Here is a 27,519-nt window from a genome sequence, read left to right as displayed (position 1 = left end):
GCGTCTTCCCTTCCACATGCTGGTTACCTTCCTCTTATCCAATCGCTCCAGCACATGCATGGGTGTGCGTGGTGGCCGGAATTGGGGTTCGCCGGAATGTCTTCGTCTCTCGTTCGCTCTCGGTAGATCGTGTTGATAACGTGCTTGAAGTTGATAACGAGGGAGACTCAATCACCTCATAGTTGCCAACGTTTATGAGCACGCCCTTGCACCCAGCGCCTTCTCGTTCGCTTCGTCATTAATTTTGGAGAGACGTGCGTTGTTTATCACGCCGCTCCCGCCGACGAGGCTGATGCAAGGGCGTCCTCCCCTGCTCCGACGAGGAGGAGGCCCTTTCATGAGAAATCCAGCAAAGAAGCACTCCATCGATACCCGTCCCTATGAGATCCGACGAGGAAGTGCTGGCCTCCTGCCTCCGGCGGGGAAGCTGCTGCCTTCCACGGCAAAAAAAGTGGTTGACCACAACGTTCTTGAAGCCTCGTGCGATGGAGTCTGCACCAGATAATATTCATCCTTGCCTTTCATCACCTGGCCTACTGTTAAAAAGGCTCTGCATCTAATTGCTTACTATACAGAGTTTGTTTATGTCTAGAGTTCATCTAGGGATTAGTAAGCAGATAAGCTGTTTTTTGTCAAATGGTTATGTAGGTTCGAGCAACCTCAAAGTTTTTTTTTTCAAAAAGGGGGGCTCCCCGGCCTCTGCATCAGAGTGATGCATACGGCCATTCCTTTTTTGCAGGTTCGAGCAAGCTCATCGCCCACGTGAAAAAATGTTCTTGATGGTGGTCCATATTTTTTGTGGATAAAACAAATGTACAAACTTCTATCTAGAAGCATTATAACTCTGATTACTAAAAGAGTCAGACATCTCTTTAAGGTTCAGATATATACTTATAATCTGACCTTTTTCCTATTTATGATTTTCTGCGCAGAATTTTTTATGGATCTTTAGATCGTGCAGAGTCGGCGCTATATCATCAACACCATAGCTATTATTTTCATTTATTATCAATAAAAGATGGAGTTGGTGATGCAATATGTCATTTCTGACCATATGATCGACATCTGACGCGTCTGAGGTAAATTGTGATATTTTACAAAAACAACCCTACCAATTTGGAAGGATTTTACAAATAGGATGATGTTTTTTCAGGTTTGTGAACATGTATTAGTATTGTTTAGATCTCTCGCAATGCACGGGCAGGGACAACGATGGCAAGAGATGCACCATCAAGGGCAGCGGCGTGTGGCCTTATCAGCTGGGCCAGAGCCACAACCATAGCCAATAATACGTTAGAGAAGCCACCATGATGTGCTCCAGCGGTGAGCAACAAGCCGGTGGTGCAATGTGCTGGTAGAACGACGACAGCAGCGTCATGAGAACCGAGAGTGCCACTCAACTATTTCCCTCTGCGATGGCGGGGAGGAGAACCTAGATGAGATCTACGAGGCCGGTCGGCAACAACGAGGGCGACTTGAATTGTGAGCAGAGCGACGCCGGTGATGCAACCACCAATCAAGAGTGAATTACTGAAAGCGATACTTGCATCAAGGATGGGATAGCATACTATGTCATGTGCTTGTGCCAATGGATGGTCTACAACGACGGCAATCTTTTGAACTCATTATCCCGGATCGAATAGTATGGGTGTGATGGATCTTTTCATCTTTGCTTCATATTCAGTTAGGTGCATTTTTGTGAGATAATATATGATTTTGATTTTGTTCTTTTCCTGTGGATCACAAGATAGGAGGGTAGCTTCCCAGGCCGGGGGGGGGGGGGGGGGGGGGGGTGTCAAACGAGCGAGGTGATGTTGTTGTGTCTATTTTTGTGTAGTTTGTTTCAGAGAAGTTGCACTGATTTCTCTCGATGTTTTTCTGTTTGTAGAGAATTAGTCAAAGGCAGGCTTCAGTTAAGATTGATCTCAAATTGGTCGAGCAATGTGAACATTGCACAGTTGTATGTCATTTAGGGTTGTCTAAATTTCATATAACTGGAGTTGCCTGATGTCTTCGAATATGTTGATCTCATGAGGTAATAAATTTTACAACATTATACTTACTTACCATACCAACGACAAAAAGTTAAATCATCCATGTGTTCAGCAACTAAGTTCATAATAATCATGCTGCGATTTCTTTCATTTCTATGTTGCGAGATTTTTTTGGCAATAGTTGAGGAATTATTTGGTTATGCTTGATTTTCGTTTTTCTTACGCCTTTGGTCATCATAGTAATATATATATTTTGTTGTAATGCATGGACATTCAACTATGATGTCAAGTAACTCTTCGCTGATTTGCCGATGAAATTTCTCCACAGTTTTTTTTGTCTGGTTAATTTTCGTCCGGTTTATCTTCGTCTCACCTCCCACCACCCCTCCCACCAATGGCGGAGACAGGCCCCAGGCAGCCCGGGTCTTTGCCTGGGGTGTGAGATGCACTTCCTTTGGGTAGTGTAGCAACACTGTAGCTACAGTGCTTCGGTGCCCCACAGGCTGCCTGGGGCTTTGCTTTTTTCTGCCGCCGCTGCTGCCTCCCACGTTAATTTTTATTTCTTAGCACTTAAAACCGAATCGCGTCTGATACTCCTTCCATTTATTCGTGCTTACTTTGGCAGGTGTCGATTCAATTAAACATGTAAATATTTGGACAAAAAGACTATAGCACGACGCAATGAACAGCCAGATCGACCGTCCGCTCCCAGCTCACTTCCCGGTTCTGTCATGCTGCCCCGTGCACCAACCATCCAGTAAAGGTTCTGAGGTTAACATCTCTTTTGCGAGTTTGGTATAACTTTCATTGTCATTTTATTATCTATTGATCCACATGTTTGTATTTTAGCAGACATGAGTTACTTTATCATCTTTCCAGGAAGAAATTACTAGAGAGAAGAAACCCAGTTTGACTCCAACATCATATTGACAAGTCTGGTTTCTCTTTCCGTATACATAAGTGTATAATTTGTTTTAAGTAACTGTTTCCTCGGCCCTTATTGCCACCGTTTTCTCAAGTGCAACCGCAAGCTTAGTAATAGCAAGATAGTAACAATATTCTATTTTTTTTTAGGATTGACATGATTGTGGTTGTTTCGGGAATTCTATTTCTGTTTCTACTTGATAATTAACTGTTCGCAAGATGTGTGTTTATTGCCTATGCGGCGGTGAAAACTTGAGAATAGGAAGGGATTTAGCATGGTGAAAGGAATATTTTGAAATATTATTGATTTTTCATCTTAAAAGTAATCTGTTAGGGGATGCCAACGTACATATTTTCTCAACAAGGAGTTAAACACATATTGAGGATGGTAAAAAGCTTTGTTTGGACCAATATTATGAAATTAGATCATTGGAAATTTCCCTTCGGTTGAAATAGTAGTGGCCTTCAATTTCAAGGTTTGTAATTAAAGAAATTTATGCACTTGTGCTGTTCACTTTTCCATGTTTTCTTCAGTCATTGGGAAACGCTCCTCCTGTGTGGACCGTGAGAGATTTAGAAGGCTGAAATGGTTCAGGCAATTGCCAACTATCTGACATATTGAGACCATCATGAACGCCACCCCGAGCTATTTGTGATATCCAGAATTTAAGCTGACACAGAGAGTTAGATGTGAGCAACGGTATTAGCTATGCTAACTTTTTTTTAATATGCTCCCTATTGGAAAGAGAATGTAAATACCCATACCTTGCTTTTCTGGATTTCTTTATCCACACTTTGTCATTCCATTGTATCTTCAACTATCGGCCGACGAGGGAAGCATTATCGCGTTGGTATGTTATCCAGGAAAGTCTTGTTTGCAGAGAGCAGGGATCGCCTACTTGGTGAAAGTTGTGGTGTCAATGGAAAGGGCAGGGAACACGAGCATGTGAGAGAAAAAGGGGAGTGCAGAGAGCAGAGACTGGATGCTCTGTCATGAAGTGGTTTCGTAGTAGCCAGATAGAGGGACGACGATACATGCAATAATTTGCATAATAGAATAGAAATATGCCGCATGAGTCGTCAATTCAAGTGAGAAGAACTTTGTTCATGGGATTTGTAGTGGACAAAAGCCAAAACAAATTGTTTTTATAACAGCTAATTCGACAACACAAGTGCTACACCTTGATCATTATGTGCATATGATACTATTCTAGCTATTTTCCTTTGTACGAGTGATTTTAATCCTGGCGTAGGAGGGTTCATACGAGTGGAACTGTCAACTCTCATGCAATGCTTAAAAAAGAAAAATGAGAGAAATTTGGGATGGTTTTTTATGTATAACATTTTCTAAATTGTATGGAAAAATTGTTCAATTTGTCAGAACTTTTAGGAGGGACAGGCTCACGAATGCTGGAAGACATTCAAAGTTAGAGATGATGGAAATGCCTATGAAAATTTGGCGAACTTGGAGAAAACATATGCGAATTTGGGCTGGGTGGCAATGTAGATATGAAGCCAAACGGCATGTATTCATCGGTTGGTGCATTTGTTAGGGATGATGGAACTCAATAATTTGATAGACTTGAAGGGAACACTAGGTGGATTTGGAGTGGGGTGACGACATAGTGAAGTAATAATGCAATGACTGAACAATTGTATTTGAAGGGCTTGTGATAGATCATTTGTCGGCCCGTGGCAACGCACGGGCATTCTACTAGTAAATATGAGATACCAGTTCTTGTGCTTTTCCTCCTACTTTGACACAATGACACATCTTTGTTTTTATTGTATAAAATGGCATACTTTTGATTCATGGCTAAATAAAATGGCACAAACTGGATTTTTCGTTCAACTTTTAGGTTTAGGCCCGCACGTAAAAATTTGTAGGACGATTTTACCCTTCGATCGCTTTGACCCGGTTACTGGTTCGATCGAACCTCACTAGAGAGACAGCGACCAGAACCTCCAAGACAGAACAGCGCCGCCGCCTCGCTCTCCTCGCCGTGCCTCTTCCCCAGCGCACCGCCTGTCCCACCAATGTCGCATCGAAGCATGGCTCCCCGGCACTCCGCCTGTCTACCCCATCTTACCGTGCTACAACCGCTCCCTCGCCGGCCGAAGAGAAAAGGTGCCGCCCCTTCAAGCGCCCCAGCAGTCAGACACCGGTGGCTTGGACCTCCGCTCGATGCCGCTGCGTTACCCTCTGGTCGGCCCAGTTGTCAACGCCACATCAGCGCATCCAATAAAAAGAAAGGTGTGCCATTGAGTCAAAGCAGGAGGAAAAGTGTGGCATTTTATCAAATTGTTAAAAAAATCCCCCGATCTCCTCTTCTCGGCCAAACGAATCTATACCTAATAATAAAGGGGTTATTACTTCTTGCGGTACGTAACGAAAATTGCCCCAAAGTTCCAAAACATTACCCACCAATGTCATTTACAAGTGATAAAAAAATGTTTCACACACGGAAATCTCCCGCGTGGGCCAACCCAGCAGTACAAACTTCCTATATTGCGCTCCGCGCGCTGGCAGAAGACGCAGCGCGCCCGTTTTGGCCGGTCCATTCTGGGCAGCCAGTTTTTTATATTTTGTTTTTTGTTTTTTCTACTTTAAATAATTTGGGACTTCAAAAAAATTCCAATTTTTTAAAAAATAATGAGAATTCTGCAAAAACAATATATTTAATAAATCATAAAACGTTTGTGGATTCAAATAATGTTTGCATTTTAATTAAAAATGTTTACTTATTCAATAAATGTTCGACATTTTGAAAACAAATTCTAAAGTGTTCATGAATTCGAAATATGTTCTTGATTCTAGGAAATGTTTGAAAATTTGTAAAAGTGTTCATGAATTTGAAATGTGTTCATGATTTCAAATATGTTCATGAGTTTAAAAAAATGTTCATGATTTCATGAAATTATGAGTGATAGTGTATCTTGGTGATGTAACAAAATGTAATCATGCCCATTGAAGATTATGATTTTTTTTCTCCTGTCGCAACGCAGGAGCCCTTTTGGTAAAGAAAATACCCAGATCCTAGTGCCGGTACCTCTTCCACCCCCACCAAGCCAACCGAACCTCCATGGCCAACCGCCAGGACGTGGACGCGGAAGTGCGCCTCGCCGCCCCGATGGAACGCCGCGGCGGCCTGCTGGCTACACGGTATGGCCACTGCCACACCTCCCTCCATGTCACGATTTACCACCCGTTTTCTGTTCCTGGTCCAGTCGCGATCGAGCATAGAATAGATGGGGATAATTTGGCTGCTTGCGGGTCGCAATTGCAAAGGGAGGGTTCTCGTAACACATACTCCTAGATCATTGCGTAGTTTCATTCAGATTTCTGGCCGATTGCTCGCCCCTCCTCCGGGTTATTCATCTCGTATAAGTCGACATAAACTGGTGCTCTACCCAATGATCCTGTATTTCTGTCTGTTCCACTTCAGGAGCCCGGAGCCGTCGGCAGCTCACGACGATGGGCAGATGCCGCGAGAGGCAGCAGATGTCTCACCGTTGAAGGAGGCTCTCGACGACACTGCAACATTTTGGTGGAATCGTCTTCCTCTCTGCAGGTGGATGCAGTATCTCATGATAAGATTGGAGGCCGCTGGTCTCCGGGTCCTGGGCCACTCATTACGTCTCGGAGACCTTGTGGTTGGGCCAAGACATTTATCCTCAGAACTGACCGTGAGGGATCTGTTCATATGTATCCTCCTATTGGTGGGCCATTTCAGAGCTTACAGGAGGCTGATGATGCTATTGTTCGCCATCTTGATGACCTGCGGGATAAGACAGTGTAAAGTTTCCCTACTTCGCTCTAGATCTCCATCAGTGTATTTCTCCTATTCTGTCTCTTTACATTTGCAGTTCATAATATTAAAAAATAAATCGAATAGCCATATGCTTCTGTGAGTAGGCCAGAAAAAAATTATCAGGGTTCCGAGAACACGAATCAGGAAAAGGACAATTGCCCCCAAAGTAGACTAAGCTGACAAGTTGGTTAAATTCCTTTTGTGGGGATCTGTTGAGGTTAAGAAAACATTTAGTATCTGTAGTTGTGTCTTGTGAGTGAGTTCTAGCTTAGCTTTGTATACTAAAAGTTAACAGAGTACAAAAAATCACATGACTTGTAATTTAAAAAAAAAAACTTGCGCAATTCGTTAACTTTTTGTCAGGCTCGGCCCCATAGCTCTGTTTCTTCAGGTAAACAATCGTAATAGCCAGAATAATAAGTTCCTTTCACTGGTCACTACTCTGAGGTGCAAGCGTACTAAGTTGGAGATCTGATAACAAAAGATGAGTACTGTTTTTTCTTAAACTAGCAGTGGCCTTCAGAAATGCGAGGGCTTCTATTTTTAGTGTGTTGGAAGTGACCAACAGGCAACAGATGAATTTATTGTTTCATAGATCCTACTACAAGTAACTTTGCCACTCTCAACTTCAAGCACACCATAACCCATATCCGACTACATATCCAGCTCCTCCTCCTCCTCCCGTGTCGTCCCTGCGGGCGACCGGGGGGAAACCCTAGTGCGCCGCCGGCCGGCCCCCCTCCCTTCGCCGTCCTCCCTCGCCGCCGCCAGTTCGCACCGGCGGGCGAAGCCCGTTTGGTGTTGGCGGCGGCGGGGTCTCGTCTCTCCCTGCTCGGGCGGCGGCGGCGCGGGGCGCCTTGCTCGGGCGGCGGCGCTGCTCTATGGGGGGCGCGGCGGCGTGGCTACATGGTCCGGCGGCGGGGCTGCTGGTTCATGGTGGTGGCGTGGAGGGCCTCGCAGTGGTGGGCGCTCTCATGGTGGCGGTGGAGCTGGCGCGGCAGCAGTGCAGGACGTAGCGGGCGAGCCGGTTTCCGGCCAGATCCGGCCGGATCTATCGCCGGGGACCCGGCTGGTGGCGCACGGCGGGAGCCAGGGCTCGTCATGGTAGCGGCTTCGGGAGAAGGCAGCGGTGGTTGCCGGCCTGCTCCTCGGATCTGGCCCATGGCCGTCAGCGGGGGGCTCAGAGCAATTCCTCGGGGCCCCGGCGTGGATGTGGGCTGCCACGGCTTGCTGGTGACTCACGGCGGTGGTCGGGGACGTTTCACGGCGACGGCCGGACTTCTTCAGCGTCGGCCTGTCGGTGAGCGCCCCCGTTGACCTTCGATTCCTCTCCTCTTCGTTCGGGCACTACCTTCTTCAAAGGGTTGGCCCTCCCCGGTTGCGGTCCATCGCTCGTCTCGCGCCCGGCAGCAGGACCGAACTTGTCTCGCCCCGGCAGCAGGACCGGACTCGTCTCGCACCCCGCAGCACGACCGACTCGTCTCGCGCCCGGCAGCAGGACCGGACTCGTCTCGCGCCCGGCTGCGGGACCGACTCGTCTCGCGCCCGGCAGCAGGACCGAGCTCATCTCGCGCCCGGCGGCAGGACGAGCCGATGGAGGCCAGTTTTGGCCGGCCTAGTGGGTCTCGGCTCTGGGGGCAGCTCAGGAGTGCTAAAGGTGGGGCCTTTCCGCTCATCTCTTTGGTTGGGGTAGCGATGGGTGGCAGGTGAGGTGGCGTCGAGGTCTTGGATGCCGGGGCGGCGGCCCTGATGGTGGTGTCGCGGTGCTCATGGGCAGAGCCCGTGGCTTGGTGCTGCCCGTTGACCATGGTCGTGTGGGCGCCATGGTCGCCGGGGTGTGGCGTCCGGTGGCGGTGAATTTTGGCCGGGGTGAAAACCTGTTCTTTCTTCGGACAGACCGGCGGCGGCGAAACTCGTTCCCTTATTAAAGGCGTCGTCACGGCCATCATTGCCCGTCGTGTTGCTCCAGGGGAAACTTTGACCCTCGGGTCGGGCGGTGTCGGCGCTCCGGTGTCGTTTCCTTCCTGAAGGCGCCGCCTTGAAGCCCACGGTTCGTCGTATACGGCTTCACCTCTTCGCGGTGGCGTGTTCACGGTCGAGGCCCCGACTTCTCTTGTAGTGCTTGGGGTGGTGTCGCTGCGCTCAGCACCTATGTATCTTGCCTTGGGTGTGTGCGTGTGTTGTGGTGGCGTCCGTTTGTACCGGTTTGTTGTTGGTCATTGCTTTATATATAAAGCGGGACGAAAGCCTTTTTCGGTATAACCCATCTCCAAATGAGGCACTTAAAGCTGAGTGTTAGGGTCAAAATCCCAATCATTTAGCTTGTTTGGGATTGGGTTTGAGCCCCAGCCAGACTTAGCAAAATTTGGCTAGCCAATTTTTTTGTTAAGGTTTCGGTTGCCCATGTTTTGGCCAATGTTGGCAAGAAAGTGAACTAGAGTTGGCTAGAGGGAATGCCAAAATATTGGCAACCATCTAAACAAGAGCCAAAATTTTGGCTATGATCCGACAGTTGGTATGGCTGATTTTGGTCGCCATCCAACCATACCCTTATTCCTAACCCAATGCCCAGCATTTATTCGTAGTGCCTTTCAGTTTTGTAAGCACCCCTAGAATAGTAGTTTGCATTTGAGGTATTATCCTTACGTGGACACTTGTATTGTTCTCTTTAAGAGTTTGCATAAGCATTCTTGCATTGAAGATGGCCAATGTACCTCCGATCCATAGTTACCTTCGACACTTGAGAATTTATTTCCCTTGTCAGTTCTAGGCATGTTTTTTTGAGCGAGGATTGATCTTGTGTTCCTTCCTATCACTTAAAAACTGATTGAGAGATGTGTCACGGAGAACAACACAAGCATACATTTTTCAACAAAAATTAACATTTTCTTTGCAGGGAGACTGCAGTCAGTGTAGACATAGGCATAATCATATATTAGTAAAGGATGAAAATGATAAATACAATATGATGCATGACAACTTAACTGATTACGAAGAGTGTAAGACAACTATATTAATCAGGGTACCTAATACTTTTTTTTTCTTATTCCTCGGTCAATATATTATGGGAGAATCAGATGGGCTTCTAATAGATATCATGTAATTTAGAAGATAAACAAGGGCATGCACATGTATGTAGCATCTTAACAATAAGTTAATTAATTACCCCCCACAGAAGTTAGAACTTTTGAAAGTAGCACAAAAGTATGAACAACTCCTGCCTGGGTGACGTTGTTGCATGACATGTATGCTTGGTGTAGAGAAAGCACCATCAACATAAGACCATGCTATAGAAGGAAAATATATGGAAACATGTACTTCAGCATTATTAATATGGAAACAGAGCGACACTTCTTTGGTGTAAGGTTTTGGCCGTTGATATTTTCCATTCAGAAAATACAAATTGGATGATGTGGATGAACATGGTGTCTTTAAAAGGAACCCCATATATATAGACAATGCATTGAGAACTTAGACTTCCAGGCATGTAAAAAGTTCAGTTTAGTGTAGTGTTTATTGATCACTGCTACCATGATTACTACCACGAAATACCATGAACTAACTCAAGAGACATGGTAGCTGTTTGATGCCTATTCAAAACTAATTGACCCTAACCTTATGTCCTGCTTATGTCTGACCTGTATCATTGACAGAATAATTTGTGTCACTTTGTAGTTCCCATTTTTCAAAAGTACTCCAATACAATCTAATCCCTCCGTCCAATATTAAATGTCGCTCAAATAGATGTATTTAGCGTTGAATCAAATAGAATGCTTGGTCTAAATTAGGTGCCTAGCTGACCTTTCCTTGATGGAGAAAGCTGTACGACATGCTCTTTACTGGCCTGATGGCACAAGGAAGAAGCTTTCAAAGTCATCAGTAGATCCGGAAAGGATTAATCATACACGCCTATTGGTTCAAGCTCTACTGGACAAATATAATGAAGACCACAATCTTTTGGGGGTTTGCTCTCTTTCTCCCGTGCACTCTCACTCCCTTTATTGTCTACTCATGTAACAATACTTATGCACTCATGCTTCCTGTTTTAGAACCTTGCGTATGAACTCAAAGATATTATGTGCATCCGATCAATTTGTGAGGGCAGACCCCATAACTGTAAGTGGTACTATCATCTAAATTTCACCGCAAGGACTAAAGGAGATGATGAATTTCACAGTGGCACCGGCAATCTGTTCTTGGCCGAAGTCACACGACGTATCGGAGGACAGTATACACTAGTAGAAAAAGGGTCAAATGTGAAGCACATTAGTGCCGGTTTGATTTTGAGCCGGCACTAATGTGTCTATTAGTGCCGGTTCCAACGGCTAGGCGGGCGGAGATCATTAGTACCGGTTCGTGAGCAACCTTTTGTACCGGTTCGTGTCACGAACCGGTACTAATGATGCTGCGTCAGGCTGTGGTCAGGCTGGGGCCCCACGGGCACCTTTAGTACCGGTTCGTGCCATGAACCGGTACTATAGTTTCTTAGTAAGCTGTTTTTTAGTCCCACCTCGCGAAGAGAGAGGCACTAGGAGCGGTTTATAAGCCCTGAGTGCAGAGACGATGAAGGAGAGGCGCAATGCTCATCTGCACGTTGCTTAGCTGGGCCTGCCAACCCTAGGGTTTGCAAATACAGGCCCAGAAGGGCCAGCAGGCTCAACGGGCAGCGCGCCAGAGTTAGGCCCAGAAGCCTGCTATAGATAGGAGTTCGAGACGGCAGCCGCGCCGGGGCTTTTAAACTGGTGCGGGCGCCCCTCGGCTAGCGAGGTGGGACTAAACTTGCCCGCACCGCTCCTGCGCCAGCGCACACCTTTAGTACCGGGTCGTGGCTCCAACCGGTACTGAAGGGGGGCCTTTAGTACCGGTTGGAGCCACGAACCGGTACTAAAGGGGCAGTTTCCCGCCCCTTGGCCTGGCGAAAATTGGCCTTTAGTACCGGTTGGTGGCTTCAACCGGTACTAAAGGCCCCTCCTATATATATGGCACTTACGAAAAATCCAGTTTCATCGACCACCACTTCTTCTCCAACTACTTCGCGCGACATCGCCGCCGCCCTCGCCGCCCCCGCCGCGCGCCCTCGCCCCCGCCGCCCGTCGTTGCCGTCACCGCCGTCGCCCTCACCGCCCATCGTCGCCGTCACCGCCCGTCGGCGCCGTCACCACCGTCGCCCCCGCCGCCCGTCGCCGCCGCTCCGTACCACGTCGCCGTCTCAATCGCGCCGTCGCCCTCGGCCTGCCGCTCATCGTCGCGCCGTCCCCGTCGCATCGCCGTCTCGCGGCGCCGCCCGTATGCCGCCGCCCCCCGCTCGTACACACACACACACATACACACACACACACACATATTGTTTTTACTTATTTTCTGTTTTCTGTTGTTTAGATTAATGTTAGATAATTACGTAGATAAGAATGTTAGAATGTTAATGTTAGATGAATTATATGGAAAATATGTTAAATATTAATGTCAATTTTAGAGAATTAGCTAGATATTAATTAGGTATATATATGAGATTTGAACTAGTTGAATTAATATAACTAGTTTATTTTTAGTATGAAAATTAATAGAACAAGTTTATTTTTAGTAAGAAAATTTAGGTATATGAGTTTATTTAAACTAGTTGAATTAATATAACTAGTTTATTTTTAGTAAATGCTTAGTTGAATTAGTAGAATTAGTTTATTTTTAGTAAGAAAATTTAGGTATATGAGATTTGATGAATTAATTAAAATATTACTATATATATAGCTACTTTATATATTTTAGTAAGAAAATTAATAGAACTAGTTTATTTTTAGTAAATTCTTAGTTGAATTAATAGAACTAGTTTATTTTTAGTAAGAAATTTTAGATATCTGAGATTTGATGATCTAATTAAAATATTACTATATGGAACTAGCTACTTTATTTTAGTAAGAAAATTAATAGAAGACGTTTATTTTTATTAAATGCTTAGTTGAATTAGTTGAATTAATAGAACTAGTTGAACTAATAGAAGTAGTTGAATTAGTTGAATTGGTTGAATTAATAGAACTAGTAAGTGTTTAATGTTTCACCTATATGAACATAGGAAATGTCGTCTGACGACGAAAAAGATTTCATTAAGTGCGAATTCTGTGAAGACCAGCGCGGCCTGTGCGACAGAAATTTCCTTGTTGATGATAGGCGCTTCAGCATCAAGCTGGATGAGACCTTCGAAGTGGATACAGTAAGTCACAACGACAAGTCTTTTTTCGTAATTAAGCATGACTTATATATGCTTCATTTGCTTTAACTTATAATTTTAAATTTTCACTATTCTACTAGCGCATCCCCTGCCATGCAAGAATTTTTGTCTTGGATAAGATAGGTTTCAGTGCTATGGAAACTATGAAGGTAAAGAGAGTTTACCTGAAGACCGAGCATGGTTATACTTTCAACGTCAAATTATACAATGCAGACACGTACACCTATTTCGAATGCAAAACTTGGCAAGCACTATGCAAGGCTTATGCATTTGAGCCTGATATGGTTATCATCTTTGATATTCGTCCGGAAGATGATATTGAAGGTAATAGAGACATCTGGGTCGATGTGCAGACGCCTCCAGTTCTACCATTATGTGAGTTTCTCAACCATATTTATGTCTTTGATATTGTTTATTCAAAAATAGTTCACAACTAATTTCTATTGACAGCTTATTTCCATTCAAGCAAACATGTCCGGCGCTTGGTAGACAGGACCTACTACTGTCCCGGAGCTGAACTAAACTGCGAGGAGATAAGTCATTATGTTTCATGGCTTGAGGATCTTGATGCTGTTAAAAGAAATCATTTTCCTGAATTTGAAAATCTTAGTACTCAAAACGTGCGACCAATAGTGATCGTATTGAACTATGGTCACATGTATTTAGGAAAGATAGTAAGATTTTTACTATTAGTCCTCAGTGCATCTTTTGCATACATTATTTTTCAAGCTAAAATTTCATTACTAAGTATATTAATTACTATACGATGTTCTTCAACAGGGACTCCCGATGACAGTTGTGCCTCAGTGGATCGAGACTAAAGGTCGCATGTCAATTGTTAGCTTACGGCCAAGATATCCTACAGTGCACATGAGTGCATTCAGGATTTCTGAAAGCGATGAATGCTTAATAATGAAAGATTGGAGCAAAATTGTTAACGATCGCAGAGAAGTACTAAGGGGCAGCAATCAGAAGCGCATCCCACGATTAGGAGACAGGTTCATCTGCATGCTCCAATATGATGAATCAGGAGAGCTATACATGTTCTATGCTATTTTACCTGAGAGAGAGAGAGAGAGAGAGCAGCAGGAGTGATTTAGCTAGTTATCATGCTCTTAGTACTTGTTGTCCTCTCATGCGTGTCCGTGTTCTTCGTCCTGAACTTAATCTCAAAGAGTGATTTGCTTTTGTGGTGTTATGAACGCTTATAATATGATGATGATGATGATGATGATGATGATGATGATGATGATGATGATGATGATGATGAGTTATTATATCATTTATGAAAGAAACCGCATATTAGTTTCAACTGGATGGATCCTAGCTAAGTGATCAAGTATATGCCATATCCATATTACTTAGATCACTAAGTGATCAAGTATATGCCATATCCATCCATATTACCTAGATCATGATCTAGGTAATATGGATATGGCATATATTTGATCACTTAGCTAGGATCCACATGCATCCAGTCGAAACTAATCTGCGGTACTTTCACCTAATGATTTAACAACTCATTATAATGTAAAACAATCACTAAATTAAATTGAAAACACAAAACTAAAGGAAAAATAAAAATTAAAACCAAAACACACCCAAAAATTTAGTACCGGTTGGTGTTACCAACCGGTACTAATGTCCTACACGCACCCGGGCCTGGCTCGTGCCACGTGGTGGCACGTTGGCGCCGGTTCGTGCCAAACCGGTACTAAAGGGGGGGGGCTTTAGTCTCCACTCCATAGTGCCGGTTGCAGAACCGGCACTAAAGGCCCTTACGAACCGGTGATAAAGGCCGGTTCTGCACTAGTGATACGGAGTTTGTGCTCAGCTGTTTCTACATGCTTAAACCGAATGATAATGGTATTTTATACTCTTACCTTAGATACATTTTGCTGGGGCCGTGCCAACTTGAAATTGTATGTTACATGTAAATGTGCCTCATATTGCCGTTTGATTGCCCTTTGTTATGTTTCCCTTCATCTATTCATTATACTTACAATTTTAATATCTCAAGCTGGTTCATGCACAGCCATGTATAGTAACTATTGGAATTATCTTATTTGCCGAGTGCCCCCAAAACTCGCTAAGGCTACTTAAAACTCTGCAAAGTGGTTCATGCAAAGCCATGTATAGTAGTGACTTATTGTACACGTCTCTTTACGTTTCAGCTATTCAGTTACTGTTATGTGTTTGTTCCTGGTTGGCTATTTGGTAGTTAAATGATTTATCTCCTGTCTTCTTTACTGAATGAAGGTCACTGCCGTGGTTGTACGTATAACAAAAGGGTAAACCTGAAGCACCCTAATGATGCTGATGAATTCTCTGGTGGTCACTTAGATCCATATTTGCCGTATGGCGGTGACACTACTATACAATATAGCGGCTCTGATGAGAATGTATGATGATTTATTTTATGGTGTGTCTGAGTTTGTCTGATATTTTATTGCTTAACTGTTTCTTAGATGCATCACCCTTCTTTTTACAGTTGGACGCCGAGGAGGAGGAAGCTAGGCTGCAAGCTAAAGAGGAGGCTCGGGTAAAGCATATATACGCGGTAATATATAGTATAGTATGCCTTTTGCGGATAGTGTCATTCTACTAGCATGGTTCGTTACTTGACTGATTATTCCCTGCTTGTGGATTCATTCACTCTAATGCCTAGATGATCCAAGTTTTTTGGAGCAAATGAGAAGGCGCTTCAAAGATGATCCGCGTGCCGAAACATTTTTTCAGCCAAAAAGAAGACAAGGTTCTCAGCATGCAACACCATTACCGAACCAGCAGGATGCAATGGAGGACTGAAGCGGCTGGATGCGACTCCACCTACTTATTTGCCTCGTACTAATTTGGAAGATAGTAATTATGTAGAAATACTAATGGCTAGGGAGGGAGGGAGAAATAAATTGGAACCAGCAAGGCGCAAGGTTTGTTGTCTGTGCATACGCTGCTGTTCAAGATGGTGCAAACATGACAACCCACTTGTAAATATATAAATTGTCATCAGAAACATTTTAATGTTCACTCTCCCCAAGATCCATACTCAGGTAGCTTGTTATTTCCTTATACACCGACAGGAAAACGCACTTACAGTGTCATTGAGAGAATTTTTTGTTTGTTTGAGATGGACCTATTTTTAACAACTAACAAGCTTTACCTGACTAGGTTCTCGTTCTTTCTGCTTTCCAAAGTTGATGCATTGTAAGTTCGTTTTTCCTTTTTTTTTTGCGGAAAGTGGTTTGCACCCTGATTTCATTGAGCAGAAACCAGAGTTCGCTACAACAAAAGGTAAATGCAAAAACCAGTCACTACCAATGTCATCACGGCCGCACACTTGCTAGCTTGAACCCCCAAACCCGAAGAGTTAGGTAAACATATGCGTTCGTACCACAACCAACAAATCACACCTAGAAGGATTAAAGTGGGGATAAGGTACTCAATCGCATGCCGAAGTACGTCGACCAGAGAGGCTCCCATCCAGGTAGCTTCGGCACTCCAAATGCTTTGTCACCGGTCCCTAGGCCCTTGCTGCTCATAACACACCTCATTCATTTTCGCTTGCTTCTTTGCTTTGTCTTCTTTTCCTGCAGAATTGTTGAAGCAGACAATGAGTGATCCACAACATTAGTGATGGCAACTGGATTGACCCAAAAAACAGAGCGAAAACAAGCTTAGACTATAAAGGTCACTCACCTCGGGGAAATAAACTCTTCCTTTTCCGTCCTATCAAATTCTTTACAGTGCGAGCTGAGGGAATTCAGGAACGCCTCTTCTTCATTAGTCACCTATACCTAATAAATAGGACTCCATGTCGAGCTGGCGGTATTAGCACCTCATCCTCATCATAAAGTGGTGTGTGAGAGTAGATTTCGTCCTCACACAGATCATGAAAGCGCGTGGAAGAAATGACCCAAGAAGGGGCTTCCCATTATCCAATATAGGCATTGCATCCCGAAAGAGCACCCATGGATGGGTTTTTAACCGCTGATCACTCACCTCTATTTATCATTCCACTCAGAACATGTTGCAGTTCCCAAATTCTGGAAAATCCATTGCTGCTATATCAAGATTCTCTTCACCCAGAGTCACCTTTGTCATCTTGGTATAATATTTTTCAGGCATTCCTCGTCAAACTTGAGGTCACCAACATGTTCTCCCTTTATATTAAACATAAATTTATTCCCTACTGCCACTTATCTCTAGCTATTCTCTGTTTCAATATCTTACGTGGATTATTATTTGATAAAATAAGATTTTATTAAACAACAATCAAAGGACCATTATCATTGTTATATTTGGGTGGTCATACCCTATCATTTTAGTGGTTCAAGGTGAATTAGATATTCTAAAATTGCCCTATTTATTAAACATTTTTAATTTCTAAAACTCATGGTGTGATGTACCATATACCCTTTCATACAATCTACAACATATGATGTTAACTACTGTAGATATTATTAGATAATTTATTCCATTAAAATCTAAGATAATATTTTATTTATTACATGATTTATATGCCATAATTAATGCAAGGTGAATTAGATATTCTAAAATTGCCCTATTTATTAAACATTTTTAATTTCTAAAACTCATGGTGTGATGTACCATATACCCTTTCATACAATCTACAACATATGATGTTAACTACTGTAGATATTATTAGATAATTTATTCCATTAAAAATCTAAGATAATATTTTATTTATTACATGATTTATATGCCATAATTAATGCAAGGTGAATTAGATATTCTAAAATTGCCCTATTTATTAAACATTTTTAATTTCTAAAACTCATGGTGTGATGTACCATATACCCTTTCATACAATCTACAACATATGATGTTAACTACTGTAGATATTATTAGATAATTTATTCCATTAAAAATCTAAGATAATATTTTATTTATTACATGATTTATATGCCATAATTAATGCAAGGTGAATTAGATATTCTAAAATTGCCCTATTTATTAAACATTTTTAATTTCTAAAACTCATGGTGTGATGTACCATATACCCTTTTATACAATCTACAACATATGATGTTAACTACTGTAGATATTATTAGATAATTTATTCCATTAAAATCTAAGATAATATTTTATTTATTACATGATTTATATGCCATAATTAATGCAAGGTGAATTAGATATTCTAAAATTGCCCTATTTATTAAACATTTTTAATTTCTAAAACTCATGGTGTGATGTACCATATACCCTTTCATACAATCTACAACATATGATGTTAACTACTGTAGATATTATTAGATAATTTATTCCATTAAAATCTAAGATAATATTTTATTTATTACATGATTTATATGCCATAATTAATGCAAGGTGAATTAGATATTCTAAAATTGCCCTATTTATTAAACATTTTTAATTTCTAAAACTCATGGTGTGATGTACCATATACCCTTTCATACAATCTACAACATATGATGTTAACTACTGTAGATATTATTAGATAATTTATTCCATTAAAAATCTAAGATAATATTTTATTTATTACATGATTTATATGCCATAATTAATGCAAGGTGAATTAGATATTCTAAAATTGCCCTATTTATTAAACATTTTTAATTTCTAAAACTCATGGTGTGATGTACCATATACCCTTTCATACAATCTACAACATATGATGTTAACTACTGTAGATATTATTAGATAATTTATTCCATTAAAAATCTAAGATAATATTTTATTTATTACATGATTTATATGCCATAATTAATGCAAGGTGAATTAGATATTCTAAAATTGCCCTATTTATTAAACATTTTTAATTTCTAAAACTCATGGTGTGATGTACCATATACCCTTTCATACAATCTTCAACATATGATGTTAACTACTGTAGATATTATTAGATAATTTATCCATTAAAATCTAAGATAATATTTTATTTATTACACAATTTATATGCCATAATTAATGCAACTTGAGAATATTTTTGGGCTAAACTTGAGAAAATTTGGTAACGCTATTGTTTAGTAGCACCAATTATCCCGAGTTTAACCAAACAAACTAATATTCTACATGCCACTTTCATGTATTACTGGGTGTTACATATATTGTTTTTAGTTTCAGTACACAATCAAGGTATGAGTTGTAAAATTATCTTGATAAATGGTTATCTAACGAAACCCTTCCGCACATTTGTGTTGCTTGTTTCTTGATCAAATCTCCCCCTCTTGTACTTGAGGTTCATTGATTGGTAGGGTAACATGTTAGCACCTCAACAAGGGGTTGCGTGACTAGCCATATCTTGTTAGGGCATTTCCAACGTGGATCGCCAAAATCCTAGCAAATGTCCGAACCGAACTGTCTGGACACTTTTAGGCATCCAACTTTGATCACCAAATTGGATCAGCCTGGTCTAGATGTTCAAAATCCAAGACCAGGATTGATGAGCTCTGGGGGAGTCCTCACATCTGCTACATCGGACTCCGACACCCAGACCCACCCAAATCCCTACCCGAAGCCCGCACAATTGCACAATCTGGTACTCTTTCCCATGCCCGTCCCCCATGCTCTTGCCTGACTGCCGCTGTCTCCGCCTCTTCTGGCATGTTCTGCCGTTCAGTTGCTGCCATGATAGATCAACATGAGGCCATGGAGAGCTTTGAGTTCTCTCCAGGCCCAACAAAGACCGTGAGGAAGGCTGCATCCGCAGAAGGGCAATTGCAGCGTGTGAAGGTGAGGGCAAAGAAGAAGGCGCTGAAAGTAGTTGGAGCTCCTCCTGCAAAGTGGACCGCCATGGTGCCAGTACGAGCTAATGTACGTACTACTACGATTGCCATCTAAATGGTCAGTTCGACATGTAGCAGCTGCAGCAGCACTCGGCTACCTCCGGCCACCATCCACCATGTGTCGTCGTCCTCAACACTGACTCGTGTTCACGGAGTCACCGACACTTGTCCGGTCGTGATTTTCGTCCGAGGAGCCCTTGTCCGATAGTGTTTGGCCACTGTTCGGAGGAATTCCTCTCCCAAGCTCGATGGCAGGCACCAACGAGGCTATGATGAACATCCACAACGGCGCCGACCACGAGGACGACTACTCGCCGCAGTCAGAGCAAGAGATGCCAATGGACACCCGGCAATCGAAGCCAGACGTGTCCTATGCGAACACAAAGAGGAAGAGAGGTTCGCCGTACTCGAACAGAAGAGGATGAATTGTTGAGCGAGGTACGGTTGGGCACGAGTGTTATTTTGTTTCAAGGCACAGAGCAAAAGGGCCCGACTTTTTGACAAAGTGTGCATGATTTCTATCATGAGAAAAATCCCTACGCCCCCTATAACAAAGAGTGATCCATGGCCACAATCCAAAGTCGCTAGGCCTTCTATGATACATCATTCAACATGAGGCCAATAAGTATTGCGACGTGTATACAGATATGCAAAACCGGTGGCCAAGTGGCACGTCACTTCTTGATCTCTTAAGTTTCGCTTTGTGTTGCTCTACGTCTTGGTCATTATATTGATTTGCTTTATGTTTCAACCTTGTACCATAAGACCGAGGGCAAGCCATTCACGTTGAAGAATTTTTGGTTCAAATTGAATGGGCAAAGCAAGCGGTCAAGTATTGCCCATCACCAAGACCACCAACACCAAAACCAATGACGATGATGTTGATCCAAATATCGAAGCGAGGGGGAGGAAATGGGAGACCGACAAGGAGAAGCGAGAAAGGGTGGCAGCCAAGATGTCGGACAACATCATGGCGAAGAAGGAGGAGGCATGCGCCAAGCACGACGAGCTCAGGGAGGAAAAGAAGGCCAAGAGTTTTGGCTTGCTCATGGAAGTCCAAATGAAGAAGTTTGAGCTTGAGGAAAGGAAGTTTTAGATCAAGGAAGCATGCAAGGAGCAAAAGATGTTGTACTCAAAGTCGACGAGTTGGATCCAAGTGCGGCCAAGTTTGTTCTCACCTCGCACGATACTATTTGTTTGATTGAAAATCAACAAATGCATCAAACAAATGGCTGAAGCCGAGTAAATAGCATAAAACTACTACTTTACAGGCTATGGTTCCAAAAAACTACTGGTTTTTAATTTTTCTCAGATAACTACCAAACGAGGGGTCGGCTGTTTCAAAAAACCCAAATCGTCGCCTATTGATCATGATTATGACAGGTCGGACCCGCACCTAAACTCACCGTCAGTTTGACCGTTACCTGACGTGTGGGCCCCACACGTCAGTGTCTCTTCCTCCTGCTCTTCTCCTTCCTTCTTCTCCTCCCTCCCCGCAGCCCCGCGGCTCCACCTCCTTCGCGCGGCCATGGCCACCTCCTTCACGCGGCCATGGCTGCCGGCCCTCGCTGCTGCCCACGCTGCCCCCTTCCGCGCGGCCATGGCGACCGTCTCTGCGCGGAGGCCGGCCACGCCACACGCCAAGCTAGGGAAGGAGCGCCGCGCGAGGAGCAGCCGGCACCCAGGAGCACGGGCCGCCGCCAACCACGCGCCATGGCCAGGGGCTGGGACTCCGGCCGCCGCGCCCAGGGGCTGGGACTCTGCCCGCCGCCTTCGGACTCCATGGCCGCCGTGCCCTGGAAAGAGGGAGAGGGAGAGGACGCACGACGGCTGCGACGGCGCTGGAAGGGAGCTCCGCCGCGACGGGAGGGAGCTTCCCCGTCGAGCACAGCGGCGGGTGCGCTCCTGTGGATCTTGAGCACGGGAGGGACCCGATGGCTTTTTTCAATTTGTTTGGAGGACCTGATTGCTTTTTTAAGTTTGCAGGGACACTGACATATGGGCCCTAGATGTCATTTAACGGTCAAACAAACGGTCAAACAATCAGTTTTCTTACATGCGGGCCCTAACTGTCATAATCACGATCAATAATAAAGCACTGGACAATTAGAGTTTTTTGAAACAGCCGTCCACTGACTTGGTAGTTATCAGCGAAAAAAATATTCGGTAGTTTTTTGGAACCATAGCCTGTAAAGTAGTAGTTTTATGCTATTTACTCGGCTGAAGCCCAATCAACATCACTTGTGACGCTGGTGCACCACGTGCCTCTCTCTTCCTCCTCCCCCACACTCTCTCTCCCCGCCGCTCTGTTCTCCACACACACACTCTCTCTCTCTCTGCCCGCATAAAAAAATCGAGCTCCAACAAACAACCACCACCTCAAGCTTCTTCCCCACCTTTCCCTTCCTGCCCCGACCCGGAGCCATTTCTTTCGCCACAGATATTCCCAAAGCATCTCCTTTCTTTCCCTGTTGCTCTCCTCCTCGGATTCCTCTTCCCCTGCCCCCTCCCCCTCCTACTCTGCTCCTACCCGCCCGTATTATTCTTCCCCTCTCTCTCTGCTTTTCCCTCGTGCCCGATCTTCCCACCAGCACTCCAGCAGAGCGCCAGTTCTGCCAAGAAAACGCCTGTCCGGGGCCGGCATGCGCGTGGACGACGCCGAGAGGCCCGATTCTGCAGACGCCGGAGCGCAGAAGCCCGCCGAGCTCACCTCGCCTCATGTGGGTACCGCCCTCTCTCTGTCTCTCTGACTCTCTCTGCAGTGTAAGATTCGATTTCGGGAGGGCGCTTCTTTGCTAGCCTAGATGAATCTCATGGTGTTCGGCAAATTCCATGGTTTCTGTCCTGAGCTGTGTTCCAAGGGTACGGATTGAGCTGGAAGCAGCCGGAACCAGGCTGTGTGTTGGCTTTGCGCGCACGCGTTTGGTGCTTCCGTTTCTTAAAATCTGGAAGAAAGTCTCTTTGAATCGTTCAACAGGACAGAGTGTCAAGCTCCCTGCGTTGGGTAGGAGATTTCCGGTGACAAGTGACAGGTTGTTGTTTGTCCGTCCATCGCATTTCTCCGTCGGTAGTACTATTGCTACTACTCTGTAAGACTGTAGCTGTACTGGGTGTCCACGCTGTGCCCAATCATTTGCTAGATCATCGTGATGATGAGATTTACTGCCACAGGGTGTCAGTCAGGGAGGTACTAATTTCAGACCATTGTAGTAGTACCAAGCAAACATGAGTAATTAGTACTCCATGTGCATTGGAGTACTTAGTAGTACCTGCAAGATTTTTTTCCTCTCTAAGGCTGAAGTGAAACAGATATGGCCCTAATGCTGTGCTAAGTGAAGGACATGTTGTTCTTACAATGATCCATGTTGATTGATTGCTTACTTTGAAGTGCCTGCGCTATGTCAGCGATCGACCTGGCTGTGTTGTGAGTGTTGCTTACTGCTGCCATGGGTTGCCATCATTAGTTTGTGTAATGGTAGTGCTGAACCATCTAATTTCAGGTTATTTATCTATGTATATATGGCTTTGTTTATTTAATCAGCAGACAGTTATATGGATTTTACATTGTGCATCACACTCTCTTGAGTAGTCATTATCCAGTCTGATGGTCTCGTGTTAACATTTCTGGGTCACTAATGATTAGTAGAAATAAACAGTTCGTTGAAGGTTACATTTGTATATGTTACTAAGTTGAACATTAGCATATGAACTAGATGCTTTACTAATCAATGCAGCTTATTCATATTTCCCAGTCACTATTCAAACTTCAGAGAATAGTGGTACTAAACTAGACATGGTAGGGACAACGCAATATGACACTTACAAGTTATAGCCAATGCTAGTAATAATAGGACTGTCTCCCCAAATTGGCTAATGGCAGTTATGGTCAAAATACCTGATCATCACATGTAGTAATTTTGTTAAATATTATTTTTCACAAAATTCTTAGTTAAGGCTGAAGTGAAACAAACATGACCCTAATGCTGAAGCGAAACAAACATGGCCCTAATGCTGTGCTAACTGAAGGACATGTTGTTCTTGCAATGATCCATGTTGATTGCATACTTTGGAGTGCCTGCACTATATCAGTGTTGCTTACTACTGCCATAGCTTGCCATCATTATGCAAAGTGGTGCTTCATCTTTTTCATCAGAATTCTTTCCTATTGTTTCTGCTCTCAGTTATAGAGTGCGCCTACTTTACTTACATTCTTAGTTATACTAATGCGTTTTTGAACATACAGATGGAGAGCGTTTGTGAGAACACCACAACTGCTGATTTCAAGCAGAGTAACTTTGGAAATTTCCTTCCAAATGTTAGATCAGGCGGTTGGTCAGATATTGGAAGTCGCCAGTACATGGAAGATACCCATGTGTGTATTGCCGATCTAGCTAAAAACTTTGGTTATCCAACAGTGGATAAAGAAGTTGTTTCCTTTTATGGGGTATGTACATGCTTTCCCTTTTTCGCTTTTTGCTCATTTTGACACAGAAATCAACTCTATTCAAATTTACAACTACTACAATTATAGCTAGACCGCAATTTCCCACATGAAAAGGATAAAATTATTGCAGATTTGATCCATGTACCCAATAGTAGAAAATCTCGAGTTGTATTTGCGTACCAGGAAACTTGTATAAAGTATGTACGGACGGATCCTCTGTATCTTCAAGAACTATCCACAGTCAATCCTATGCTTGATCCTTGAACCTTGATCTACATTCTGTCATGCCATCATCCAATAAAGTTCTCTTCATTGTTCTTGTACAGAATGCAGTACACACTGTGGTTCTCTGAGTGTAATTGTTGTACTGTGGTTCTTAAAGTACAGTTTTTATTTAACAGTATAGAAGTGTAATGACATGTGGTGATCATTTTAGTTGTTCTCTGTTTATATGAATCACGAGACATTGTGTTCCTGTATAAGTTTTTGCACTTCTCGTTTTCTAGGTCTTTGATGGGCATGGTGGAAAAGATGCTGCCCATTTCGTTCGCGATAATCTGCCAAGGGTCATTGTGGAAGATGCTGATTTTCCTCTGGAGCTTGAGAAAGTAGTGAGCAGATCCTTTGTGCAGATTGATAGTCAGTTTGCGGATAAATGCTCTCACCAGCGAACTCTGTCGTCCGGCACAACGGCACTTACGGCAATGATTTTTGGAAGGTACTTTTCTGGCACATTTTTTTTTGAAACTCACTTTTCTGGCACATACAACTGTGGGAGGTTCTCCTTTCTATATAACATGTTTGATTGAGCTGGTCATTAAAACCATATGTTACAATACACTTCCTTTGCTTAGAAACTCTCATTGTTCAGCATGTATGATATGGGATGGAACACAAGGGACATATATATATGAACATACAGTGATAATGCATCGTAAAATGGCATTCATGATATTCTTGAAGTTTGAACTTTATACTGTTTTTTAGCTGCATGGTTTGCCTTGAGTGTTCTGCAAACTGCAACTATGATAAATTAGAGAGATTCTGCATACTTTGAGTCTTCATCCCAAGCATATGACTTATATAAATGCATCTTTCTTTATCCCTGGAAATAGTTCTAAAGGCATAATATTGCAAAGATTTCTCCAACATTAAGGTCATCCTTCTTTCGATGTCAAAGCTTTTGCTGGTTTTCCATACCTGTAAATTTCACTGCACTGATCGACATTCCTATTGACCAATACTAATCGTTATTATGTCTGCTGCAGGTCCCTTCTGGTCGCGAATGCGGGTGATTGCAGAGCAGTACTTTCGCGGTGTGGCATCGCAATGGAGATGTCGATGGATCACAGGCCCTGCAGCCTGAGCGAAAAGCTGCGGGTAGAGTCACTCGGTGGCTACGTGGACGACGGCTACCTGAACGGTCTGCTGGGAGTCACCAGAGCCCTCGGCGACTGGCACCTCGAGGGAATGAAGGAGGCCAGCAGGCCCGGGGGAGGCCCCCTGAGCGCGGAGCCGGAGATCAAGCTGACCACGCTGACCAAGGACGACGAGTTCCTGGTGATCGGCAGCGACGGGCTGTGGGACGTCTTCTCGAACCAGAACGCCGTGGACTTCGCCCGGCGGCGCCTCCAGGAGCACAACGACGTGAGGCGCTGCTGCAGGGAGATTGTCGAGGAGGCGATAAGGCGCGGAGCCACAGACAATTTAACAGCAGTGCTGGTCTCATTCCACCTGGTGGCGCCGCCTCAGATCAGAGTGAATCAGCCACGCAGGGTGGCGCGGAGCATTTCGGCCGACGGGCTCAACAGCCTCAGGATACTCCTGGGAAGCCAATGACAGCGTTCTTCTCGCGCCGCGGTTGGGCGCCGTGCCGGTGCTTGCTGAGCTCTAATTGTATGTAGTCGTGTCGGTGCCTCACTGTTGTTATGTTACCCCATTGTTGTTGAGTGGCTGTTATTCTTGTTGGTAATTAAGCCAACGAACATGTGGGCTCACAGTTGTGAGCATTTCTTAGCTGCTGGAGACTAGGCATGTCCTGGAGAAGAGGCTGTGTGCCTTGCCTGTATCATACATTTCCGTGTTTTCATCTGTAAATAAGATTGTGGGGGCAACTGAAATTCGGTCATGCAACTCCATCGCCGTGAATCCTGTCGTCGAATCCACGGTCTTTTCTGTATCTCTTGTCTCATGAATCGTCAATTACCAGGTGTCAAAACATAGTACATAAAAAGAGTATGGGGCTGAACACAAAGGAGCAAAATATTGCCTGATAAGTGGTGAGGGCATGGAGAACAGAGCAACAACGCCAAACTGCACGTACGTAAAAACCAGTCCAACTTCTCTGCATGCAATTAAACAACCCCAATTCAAATGGTTTCCGGACACTTTTCTGAATGCAATTAAACGACCCCAATTCAAATGGTTTCCGGACAATTTTCTGGAGGGACGCGCGCGCGAGCAAATATATTACGCATTTCCTGGGAGACATGCAGGCAACTTTCCAGGGGCAGATGTCCATTATCACTTGCTTGAGGTGCACTTGGCAGCATTCTTAATCCCATCATCCCCATGGCGTTACGCGCCTAATCCAGGGGTCCGGCGTCCTAATAAACATGGCTCCATGGTTGGGGCAGACATACTTGTCCAAAGTGTAGCAGAGGACTGCATAAACAATGGCTACATTCCTGCATTGGTACTTCAGGTTAGACCCTTGGCCGCAGACATGACTACACCAATCACTGGGCGGGCCCGGGCCGGTGTCGTTGAGAAAAGTTTTGTGTCTGTGTATATATGTTCTCCAGGGTCAAATGGTTCTTCAGACAACAACAGAGTCCACAGCTGACAGCTCCCCACTGAGACTGAGCCACTGCTGTTCAATTCCATCTCAGCTGAGTTTGAAGAGTCGAAGCAGTAGTGTCTCCAGCTCAACTATTTCTGAAGATCCTAGCACAGGACGTACAAGATGGAGAAGGTTTGCTTGCCAGTGGCTGCAGCTGCCATGGTTCTGCTCCTGATGGTGGCGACGGCCCAGGGCATCAGGCTGGACGCCGGGAGCAAGGCGGCCCTCGGCAACCCGGTGCTCAATGTAAGTGATTGCGACTGTCGTCTCCGGTGATCCGATGTGTCTTTGCGCAATGATCGACGCTTCTGTTTGTGCGGAACGGTTCTCTAATCTCGTGCGCTTTCTTGTATCGGTTACAGAAATCCATGGAGAAAGGGGTGATGATCAAGGCTGATGGTGCTGAGCCGAAAGGGGTGATGATCAAGGCTGATGGTGCTGAGCCATTTTCAGGTGATGAAGTGGAGGAGGCCATCTCTGAAGATAAAGAGAGGGCAGGGGGGCACAGGATGCCTG

General features: G+C 44.2%; 2 protein-coding genes across 3 annotated transcripts; both read left to right on the top strand.

Annotated features, from left to right (window-relative positions):
• The first annotated feature begins 6,400 nt into the window (after positions 1-6,400).
• LOC123170883 (uncharacterized) lies at positions 6,401-19,772 on the top strand. Its single transcript, XM_044588607.1, has 8 exons — positions 6,401-6,714; positions 10,519-10,693; positions 10,780-10,846; positions 14,751-14,819; positions 15,213-15,355; positions 15,445-15,495; positions 16,220-16,244; positions 19,552-19,772. Exons 1-8 carry the CDS (start codon positions 6,623-6,625, stop codon positions 19,770-19,772), a joined length of 843 nt encoding a protein of 280 aa, XP_044444542.1. The 5' UTR covers positions 6,401-6,622.
• A 2,295-nt stretch (positions 19,773-22,067) lies between these two features.
• On the top strand, positions 22,068-26,289 carry LOC123166447 (probable protein phosphatase 2C 54). 2 transcript variants are annotated; one of them, XM_044584250.1, is made up of 4 exons: positions 22,068-22,437; positions 23,961-24,161; positions 24,668-24,879; positions 25,430-26,289. In XM_044584250.1, exons 1-4 carry the CDS (start codon positions 22,360-22,362, stop codon positions 25,998-26,000), a joined length of 1,062 nt encoding a protein of 353 aa, XP_044440185.1. In that variant the 5' UTR covers positions 22,068-22,359; the 3' UTR covers positions 26,001-26,289. The 2 variants fall into 2 exon arrangements, with proteins under 2 accessions (XP_044440185.1, XP_044440186.1); XM_044584251.1 differs by having other exon boundaries at positions 22,068-22,441.
• The last annotated feature ends 1,230 nt before the right edge of the window (positions 26,290-27,519 follow it).

Source organism: Triticum aestivum, chromosome 7D (genome assembly GCF_018294505.1).
Source record: "Triticum aestivum cultivar Chinese Spring chromosome 7D, IWGSC CS RefSeq v2.1, whole genome shotgun sequence".
Lineage (NCBI taxonomy): Eukaryota > Viridiplantae > Streptophyta > Magnoliopsida > Poales > Poaceae > Triticum > Triticum aestivum.
The sequence above is the reverse complement of the archived record's forward strand: the minus strand, read 5'-3'. Positions and strand labels throughout refer to the sequence as shown.